Source organism: Mus caroli, chromosome 7 (genome assembly GCF_900094665.2).
Source record: "Mus caroli chromosome 7, CAROLI_EIJ_v1.1, whole genome shotgun sequence".
NCBI lineage: Eukaryota > Metazoa > Chordata > Mammalia > Rodentia > Muridae > Mus > Mus caroli.
The window spans coordinates 131,327,103-131,337,622 of record NC_034576.1 but is presented as its reverse complement, the minus strand read 5'-3'; the positions used below and the strand labels follow the sequence as shown (position 1 = coordinate 131,337,622).

The 10,520-nt window shown below is 44.8% G+C and overlaps 1 protein-coding gene across 2 annotated transcripts in view; it reads right to left on the bottom strand.

Moving 5' to 3' along the window:
* Positions 1-10,520, bottom strand: part of Plpp4 (phospholipid phosphatase 4) — a 137,143-nt gene that overhangs the window by 77,206 nt on the left and 49,417 nt on the right. For both annotated transcript variants that reach the window (XM_021167127.2, XM_029479063.1), the window contains exon 2: positions 8,037-8,145. In XM_021167127.2, the coding sequence (XP_021022786.1) occupies positions 8,037-8,145 (109 nt within the window). The remainder of the gene's footprint in view (positions 1-8,036; positions 8,146-10,520) is intronic.

Genomic DNA, 10,520 nt, shown 5'->3' with positions numbered 1-10,520 from the left:
CAATGGACTGTATCCCTTCCAACTGTAAGCCAAAATAAACCCATTCTCCCTTAAGTTGCTTCTGTCAGATGTTTGATGGTATCAACAAAGGAAGTAGCCAAGGCATCATCTACCCCTTTTGCTCTGCACAAGCACTCATGGAATGAAGCTGGCAGGGTCCACATGCAGCCAAACACATCTCAAAGCACAATCTGATGCAATCTGAGTATGAGGAATATATAAGGCTCATGATGGCTCTGACATGACTTCCTGTGTTTAGTGATAGGGATGGGAACAGGCAGCTTATGAGTTACAAGGCCAGTTTTCTGTCTCTAATATGGAGTCTCTAACCTAGCTTCCCAAAATTAATAAGTTAGCTTTAATTACTGCTGCCACTAAGAGGAAAGGTATTCACCTAACTCTTCATGTGAAACATTGCAGGATAACAATGTCCGGACAGACTGAATACTGCACAAGTCGGTGAAGAGAAAGGGGGTGGTGACTATGGGATATTTACGCCCCTAGTTAGGAATTCTTTACCTGTGCTCAGATGAGATGCCACCTTTTGTAGAGGGGCTTCCTGGTGTGACCAAGTCATCATGGATGGAATTCATGAAAATAACCATGACCTTTAAAAACAGGCTCTTCTCATTTCAGTCCAATTACTTTGGGCACACCTCTTTGATTTCTGCCTTCAGAGATGGTTTACAGACACCAGAATGCCTTCTTTCCTATTTGTCATCATGCCTTTGTGACCATGAATGATAGTAACTAGTTTAGGGTTGTCCCTTTATCAGCTATGGCTCTGAGTGACATGGATTATTTGAAAAATCAGCTGATCATGTCATTTGGAAGGCAGCTGATCATATCTGAATCACCGCAGGGCTTGCTGACACGCTAAGGATCTACTTGAATGGCTGATCTGGGGACTGAGGATCATTTTTTTTTTTAAAACAAGGATCTCAAACAGTCCTGATGCTGGTGATTGAGAAACACATCTCCGTATGCCAAGTCTGAAAACCACTGTCTAGGGTACCACTTTCTAATAGCCAAGACCACCGTTATGGCTCAAGAATCCATTTCGTCTCCAAATGTAAACATCAAGTTCACCAGCCAAGTTATTTCCCATCCTTTAAAGCCCTGTGTATCGTTCATACCACAGCTCCTGAAGAGGAGAGGGCAACTCACCAAACAGTGACCTTTAAGGACTCCATAAATCAAGCCTTAATAAAATAACATAGAACAAAAGAAAATATTAAGAGTCAGCTCATATCAACATATTCTCCTATGTGTAGGCAAAAATAAAACTCCAAGTTAAATATGAAGCCCCAAAGGTTGGTAAAGGGGATTTTAGAGCAGAATGTTTTGGCCCAAACAGCGGATAAAGCATCAAGCTTGCAGGCTCATGGCCAGGAATCTGAGCTAAGGGAATTACTGGGGGCCTGGTGGCAAAGGGCCTTCTCTAAGCATTGTTCCCTGGCACAGATCTCTTGTTCTTAGGGCTCTCTTCCCTCTGGCTCTGCCAAGACCAGCTTTTACTGTACCCGCTCTGCAACTTTTCTGGGTAGATGCAATTTAGGATCGTTTTATGACACTATGAAATTTCCACATAGGAACTGCTTACTGGGCCAGCACTAAGCACCCCAGAGGAGGGGCACAGTTTCTGCACCTCAAGAGCTCCTCCAGAAAAGGGCTGCAGCCTGACAGAGCACTCAGCGCCATCTCCAAACAGAAGGGTTCATGGGCAACTGAAGACTGTGATCTCTCCTATATCCTAGCAACACTGAGGGCACCAGTCTCATGCCTTTGTCCTGGTCATGTATGGTGATTTGGTTGAAATGTCTTTTTTTTTTTTAAGATTTATTTATTGTTATATTTAGGTACACTGTAGATGTCTTCAGACACACCAGAAGAGGGCATCGGATCTCATTGCGGATGGTTGTGAGCCACCATGTGGTTTCTGGGATTTGAACTCAGGACCTTTGGAAGAGCAGTCAGTGCTCTTACCCGCTGATCCATCTCACCAGCCCCGGTTGAAATGTCTTACAACAGTAGATCTAAACCTGTGGGTTGTGACCATCAGAGAACACATATTTCCTATGGTCTTAGGAACTGAGACATTGCTCAGGGACAAAATTACAATTATGAAGTAGCAATAAAAATAGATTTATGGTTGGAGTTCCTAAAAACCATTGAAAATATGTGTTTTCCTATGGTCATGGCCCACAGGTTGAGAGTCACTGCTATAGACAGTTTCAGGCATTTGTCCCCGACTGGGAAGGCTTAGGTGTGCATGGGAGAGGCATTGTCATTGGGGGCCTTAAGGTTTCAAAAGCTGCACATTGTTCCTGGCTCATTCTCCTTCCTTCCTGCTTGTGGTTTAAGATGTAAGCCTGCTGCTCTGGTCACCCTGCCTGCTGCCATACTTCCCCACTGTGATAGTGGCAGACTTTTATCCCTTTGGAACCATAAGCCCAAATAAATCCCTCTATATGTTGCCTTATTTGTGGTATTTATTACAGAGACAGAAAAAAGTAACAAATACAGCATGTATCTGCAACATCTTTGGGGGCAGAGAGCCCAATGAAGAGCAGAGACATATTTATATTTACCATCCCTTCCCCCTGTCTCTTACCTGATGTCTCACCATACCCCAAAAGAATGTAACACGTACTCAAACTATACCCACAGTCCTAGGATCTCATATGGGATTCAAGTATGTCCCACACAAACCTAGCTGATCCAAGCAGAGAGGGCTGGGAGAGGAAGAAGGTTGGGAATAAAAAGGAACAGAAGTTTTCAGGTACATTGGCCCAGCAGTGTATGGCCACTGTCTCTAAGAGGGTTCCCACCTTTTATGCCCACCAGTGAAGCCCACACAGGAAAAGTCCTCGGTGTCCTGGTTCTACAATGGGGTCTGTCTCAGCACTGCTGCAAAGCACTGGACTGTCCCAGCTGTGTCTAGGAGAGGACATGACATGGAGCAGGGAACTTTGAGGGGAGGCGAACCCAAAGCATTCTAATGTCAGGGTTCTCAGTGGGGAGGAAGTCACCAAGGCTCACTTAAGTCACAACACAGGGGCAAAGTGCCTAAAGCTCTGGCACCTTACATAAAGGTGGACAACAGAGCGGTTTTAAAGAGGACTCCAGCACACAGACACCCAGCAAAGGCCCCACTTTGGGTAAACAATGGCAACCTGTCACCACAGAAAGGGCTGTCAAAGACTTAAAAGGAGACTGCAAATTAAACTGTCTATCACCAGCCAAGTTTGTCTCTTCTCCTTCCATCCTCTCCCCGAACTGACTAGTTCCTGTCTTCCTTAAAAGCATCCCAGAATAGGAAACCCTCCTAGCAAATCATCCCAGTGACAGGAAGATTCTGAGAGATAAAATCAGGTGTGCCCTGGGCAGAACCAGAAGAGACAAAGGGAATGAGTCTTGGGTGGATATTGCCTTGAGAGGCAAGGAGAAATTTTGCAGAGCTCTCTTTTCAGTTTCCTAGTAAAGTTTAAATTGCTCTTCAATGGTTTTCCAGCAAGGCTGAACTTGCCAGCTGACATTTGTGTCTGTGCCTCTGCGAGAATAGATGCCACATCGATTCAGCTCTGCATCCCTATGGCCTAGCCCTGGGCTTGGCTCATGGCAGATGCCTCATGCCTACCTGGGTAGTGATCATCATCATCATCGCCATCATCATCATTATCAATCTGAAGGCATTCACCATCTGGTTCTACTCCTGCCTCCTCTGCCCCACTCACCCTATATATACCCTCAAATCAACTCTGACTTAATGGGTCTCCAGGGCATTGTTCTCACACTTTAGAACTTTTATATGTGCACTCTCTGAGTGTGATATGCTGGCACCACCTGTCCACCTCACCCCAGTCCGAAAGGGGCCACACAGTATAATGACCTCTCGGTCCTCAGAGGGTTTGGTCTAGCTTCAAAGAGTTGTAAGACCTTGATAATGTTGTTTAGTTTTTTTCATCCTGAACTTTACTGAGTTGGTGAAACATGGTGCTGTGAGAGATTCTGAGAAGCATTAATGGGGATGCTGCTTGCTATGTGATGAGCACAGGAACGGACCTCAAGAAACAATGGCTGCTGTGGTCATTCACAGTTGTGATAAGGTTGTGATAAGTATGGGTAACGGATGATGGCGATGGTGATGATGATTGTGGTAATTTGAATAAGAATGCCCCCATAGACTCATGTGTTTGAATGCTTGACCCATAGGAAATGGCACTCTTAGGGGATGTGGCCTTGTTAGAGGAAGTGTGTCATTGTGGAGGTGGGCTTTGAGATATCATATATGTTGAAGTCTGGCCAGTGTGGCACACAGACTCCTGCTGCCTTTGGATAAAGATGCAGAACTCTCAACTCCTTCAGCACCATGTCTGCTTGCATACACCATGCTTTCTGCCATGATAATAGTGGAACATATCTCTGAAATGGTAAGCCAGCTCCAAGCAAATATTTTCCTTTATAAGAGTTGTCTTGGTCATGGTGTCTTTTCATAGCAATAAAACTCTAAGACAATGGTAAAGATGATAAAAACAAAAACAAAAAACAAAAACATAGAAGTGTACCTGAATCTCCTCTCTGACCTTTCCAGACCCTATTTTATATCAGAGTATATACGCAGGGTCTCTGCAGATATGTTGCACACCTGACCTGACTTCCTAGTCTCCACAGCCTTTATGGTCTCCCTAGCTAAAACATGTTCTTTGGAAGTATGCCCTGAATACACAGCACAACATTAATGGGGGGTGCACTGAGCAGCATCCATAACCAGCTGACAAGGCTACACCAAGAGCAGGTGTTTAGCCATGCTCTGATAATCTCACATACACACTCAGCAAGAGATGGTGACCTCCTTTAAATAACAGCACAGCCTCTGGCAATGGGCTGGCTGCTTGGGAATAATGGGGAAATGCTAAGTCAAGACTCGGTGCTTCTGAAAAGAATCCTTGGTCTGTCTTTCTGGTCAACAAGAACACAAATCCATCCTGGCAAAAAGAAGCTCTTGGCGTTGGACAGTCCACCAGACCTACACCTGTCTCCTGCACTGAAGGAGTCACAGGCAGGTCAAGTGTGAGTTGGGGCTTTTCTGAGGATGTCATTACTATTTATTCTCCTCTGACTGAACTTGACTCAATCACCAAACCTATATTATTTTTCTGGTTACATTTGACCAAGAATTTTGATACATAGAAACACACATGCATGCGTGCTCATACATGCATGCTCATACATGCGAGCTCATGCATGCATACTCATGACTTATGACTTGGGGCCATAAATTACTGGATAAGGAAGCACCTGGGTCAAGGCTCCCTAAGAAAACATTTCAGTTAGAAAGTAGGAAAATTCACCTTCAGATAAAAACATTCCAACCTACAAAAAGACCCAAGATTTTACATACGAAAGAAAATTTAGGCCAGTGAGGTGGATAAGCCAATAGAGGCACACTATGCAAATCTCTACTACCTGAGTTCCATCACTGGAATCTACATAGAATAAGGGAAAAAACCAACCAATGCTCCCAAGTTGTTTTCTGACTGTGGCAAGCATGCCACAGCATGTGTGCATGTGTGCATACACACACACACACACACACACACACACACAAAACAAATGAGTAGAATTTGAGCTTCCAAGGGGACTGGCCTAGATTAGATATCAGTGATACTAGGTTCTCTAGTCAAAATTCTCCTGAAGACACTGGGAAATCTGAGGGCCCAAAGCTGACAAACAATAGCTATTATTAAGCTCTTAATAAAGTCTAGGAGAATAAATCTAATTATGGGATGACAAAGTATTTTCCACCGTTGCGTTTTGGGTATTTTAAATGGTGTTTCTGCTCTCCTGTTGCTCTTGTGGGCTGCACTGAATTTGTAGCTGATAGAGTGTCCTTCATCACCCACTATTAACTAAGGAAAAGGTTGAACTTGTTTTATTTTAAGATTAGAGAGTGAGCCAGTCCATGAAGTCAAATCTACTTCTAGCTTCCAGAAATTGTGGTGCTGGATGACCTTTTTGCATCTCATTCCAACCACTGGCGATATGCAAATTGTTTCAGCCCACTTGTGTCTGTAGCTAGAACACGTGTGGTGTCTGCATTTAGTCTTCAAAACAATCCATTGTTCATAAATCCAGGCCGGAGCTACAAATTCCTCTTGGTGTCCTGTATGAGCATTCATCTCCAAATTGCCTTTTAAGGCACATGAAATGCGAAGCCCTGGGAAGAACGGGTCTGAGTGATAAACAGATGCTTTCCCCTAATTGTGCTGTGAAGTCATTAGCCACATACCAGTTCTTTCATATCTAGGATTTATTGAGTTAGAATAGAATTGGAAACGAATCTTATTGTAACACGTGAGTATTTGTTATGCCCTACTGCCAACCGACCTTAATATTTCACTTTCTCTAAGATTTCTCTAAGAAACCTATTTTCTTTTTCCAAGCTGAAAAGTAATTATGAAAGCAACTGTAATAACACCTGACTGTCCACACAGGGTAGCAGCCATTTTCATGACACCTGACTGTGCACACAGAGTAGCAGCCATTTTCATGACACCTGACTGTGCACACAGAGTAGCAGCCATTTTCTTAACACCTGACTGTCCATGCAGGTTAGCAGTCATCTTCATTTGCAGATATGGATATCTTTTCAACCCTCGTTACTTAAAACACTTTACTCCGTGAAATAACGGCATTTCTTTCAAATAGTCCAGTGTGTGTCGCGAATGTTCTGGAACAGTCAGTAGTCTCGACTAGCACAGGCATCATGGTGGGTCAAAAAGGAACCACCTCCCATCCACTAGGCAGCCCATAGGAAAGTTTTGTTATTGTTCCTAGTGAAGGGGCAGCACGTGACCGTGTCCTCTGCTACAGAACTGCTCACTGGCAATGCTCCAAGAGTAACAGCATCAGTAAGGAGTTCTGGACTCAGAAACATCCAGAGAAGTCTCAAGGAGGACAGTTGAGCTCCATAGTTGGCTACCCAGATCATACACTGTCACCCACTAACTGTGTGGCATCAGGGAAATTCCTTCCTCTCTCTGGGATGAACTTCTGACCCTGAAAGTCGTGAATAGTAATGACCCCTTCCTCTCTGACATAGTCTGGGACCATATGATGTAGTCTCTAATATGCACTGGCACACAGGGAGGGAAAGGGAAAGGCTATAATTGCCGTGTGGTAAGAGAAGGAGGGAACAGTAACCCCACTCTGTCACGTTATTAGGTGTTTCCTCATTTGTTCTAGGAGATGCAGATAACATCTAGTGTTTGATATGGGGGAGGCTTTCTTTTGTTTGTTTGTACATGTCTGGGTATATGGTATACATGTATATATTCCTTTTGGCATGTGTGTGGGCACATGCATGTGTGTATGTAGCATGTATAGAGGTCATTAGTTGAAATCAAATGCCTTCTTCAATGGTGCTCCACCCTACATATTGAGTCAAGGTCTCACACTTGAACTTATCGCCTAGTGGTTTGGCTAGTCTAGCAAGCACACTTGCTGAGACTCACCTTTCCTGTGCTGGGATTACAGGCTGGTCATCATACCCACTCAGCATTTACATGGATACAGGGGATTTGATCTCCAGTTCTACACTTGGGTGGAAAGCATTTTACCTAATGAGTCATACCTCAGCCTACCAAAGGGTCATCTTATCACCAGACAAGTGGTTAACAGAGCTCTCTGTATTGCCCAAGTTGGGAAATTTCAGGCTTATCCTGGAAGGAGAAGGGACAGTGAATTCTTGTCACTAGCTTCCAGTGTGACTTTACTACACTGTCACTATGTGGAAACATTCAACTTAAGTCAGGTAGGCAAGTCCTCTCTGTTTCTGAAGTGTTGGACAATCACAGTCTCTCAAGTGAGCAATCGGTGCCTGTCATGCTCTGGAAGCGAGTTTCAATTGGATGTGCTACCTTCCTCTTTTCTAAAGTTGCCTACTGTCTTCAGCCTAGAACAGCAAAGGTCAAAGCCCATTTGGTGTGTAGGTGGGCTAGTGGACACACTGGCCACCAAATCGTGATACTTACAAACATGAGGCGGGTAGGTATGTTGTCTGACTGCACCAAAGGATTTTTATAGAGCCAGATCTCTTCCGGCTGGATGACTCTCTGGAATGGATCCAAAAATTCTGTAAAACTGAAACAAAACAGAGAAAAAGGACATGACAGCTGAGCACTCAGGGGCCGTGGAAAAGGCTTCCCAGGGGAAGCCGTAGTTTGCATGCCCCTAGAAGAGTCTTCCCGACTTCTGGGAAGGGGAGAAACAAGGAGCCTCTAATGATCATCCTCAGCCAGTTCCAACCAGAGAAAGACAAAGCAACAGAGACTCTAGCATCCTGTCACCCATGGCAGTAAGGACTCATTCCCGGGCTAAGGAGACAGCCAGGAAACAGCTCTGCAAAGACTCTAAGAACCCAGGCTCCCAACGTGAGCTGAAAGCTCAAGTACCACACAGCGGCTCACGTGGGGTCAGGGCCAGGCCAGGCTGTGAGCACAGTGTCTGAGAACAAAGATCTGAAACAGGAGTGGAGACTCAGCAGGTTCCCTGGACCTAACAAGGGGACAGGATGTTTCCTGCCCTCCCTCCCATTGTCCAGATGAGGTCATGATGCTGCTTCACCTCCACTAGGGGGCAGAGGAAGGATGAGGTGAGGCGACGGGATGTTTTCAGTCTGCTAATGGGCTAGCTCTAGGCATCTTCCCTCTTCCTCTTTTTACCCTCTGAGAACTACTCCTGCCATGGTAATCTAGCACATCCCCAGCCTGGGCTAGCTCTTCGTTAGTTGGACAACCAAAAGCAGTCCTTAAATTAAAAGTGGTGGGGGTTGGGAGACAGGCAATATTGTGAATTTACGATATCAGACTTCAGCCAACGGCCTTTGCCCAGCATTTCCAGCCCTGCCTCCACCTAAATTTCATTCAGAATGTTTTCAAGCATGAATGGCTGGGAGCTGGAACATCAAGAAGTTCCAGTCTTCCACTGCCTGGCTGAGAAATTTTGATCCTGAGCCAAAAGGATCTAGAAACTTGGGTCTTCCTATAGCCACCCCTATTTTAGTCCTGGATCCAGAAATTCTCCTTGTTTTAGGCAAAAAAGGGACAGTCATCCAAGAGCGAGGTCCTAGCAGAACTGTCGACCTTGGAACCTCACTATGTATCCTAAAGTTGGGTGTCATATGACCTCGGTCTGTCTGCACGTTCATCTACATTTTCAGCAGTGAGTATACAAGGACTGTGAACTGAGAACCTCCTAGGAGGGCTGGCCCCACTAGGAGGCCCTGATACTGCCAAACTTAACATACACTCTGAGAAGCTTTACAGTAATACCATCAAACAGACCAGCATCCCAGTGAATTATAATGTGCATCTATAAGAACCCACAATCCTCCATGTCTGTTTTTATATGCCTTCCTGCCCTTCATTCTATTCTCTCTTCTCTGCATCCTCACCTCTAATTGTCGGTGGGGGTTTTAAATGCTAAGAATTTGTGTACTTAGGAATTAAAAAATAAAAAATAAATAGAGCTGTCTTTGACAGATCTGTTTAGCCCTGTGACCATAGCACCTCCACCTGAAATGAAAGAGTCACCTGGAAAACATTTGCCAGTGTAGTAATTGTCATAGAGACCAGCCAAACCCTCACCAACCAATGCCCAGAATGTGTCTATTGCAGAATGGGATCCCAAGTGTGTCAAGAACCTGGTCTGCAAAACTGCTATGGGCCCTGTGTACTTTCTCCAAAGCAAGGATATGAAGAGCACTTCCCTGGGCATCAGAGAACTGCTCTGTGGCACGATCCTCCCATGAAGCTGCTCTATGCCACTTAGTAAAGCACTGCCCTTTGTGGGACTGCAATGTACACACATGCAATGGGGCAGCTTGGAACTAAATCAGAGGCCACAGCTGGAGATGGGTGAGAACTTCTGGAGGCTTGTTAGCCAGATGTATGTTATGGTATCCATAAACAGTATGGATAGGACCTGGGGGTGTGGATTTTAAACCATTCTCCAGGTCCCAGGCTCTAGCTCTGACCCCAGTAATCCCATAAGGGACCTGAATTCTTGACTTCAAGAAACTTGATGACTTAATTTTCTTGATTGACAACCCTGGGGTTTCAATTCAGCCCTGGCTGTGTGGTACACAGAAAATGCTTTTCTTAATATCGCTGATCCTCAGTTTCCTTTTTGTGAGGTGAACATATCTCAAAGATCTGGAATGGAAATTAAATTGAAAGAATACACATGGAGGTGGGGAAGAAGTTTGGTTGGTAGATGCTTGCCTGGCATGCACGAGGCCCCAGGTCCCATTCCCAGTGCTAGATAAACATTGTGTGGTTGTGCACACCTATAGTCCAAGCTTTTAGCGAATAGAAGCTAGAGTTCAAGCAAATAAAGGCTAGCCTGGGCTCTATATGAGAAAGAAAAAAAAAGAAAAAGAGGGAAAAGGAAACAGAAGAGAAGAAAGAAATAAAAGAATGGGAGGGGAAGGGAAGGGAAGGGAAGGGAAGGGAAGG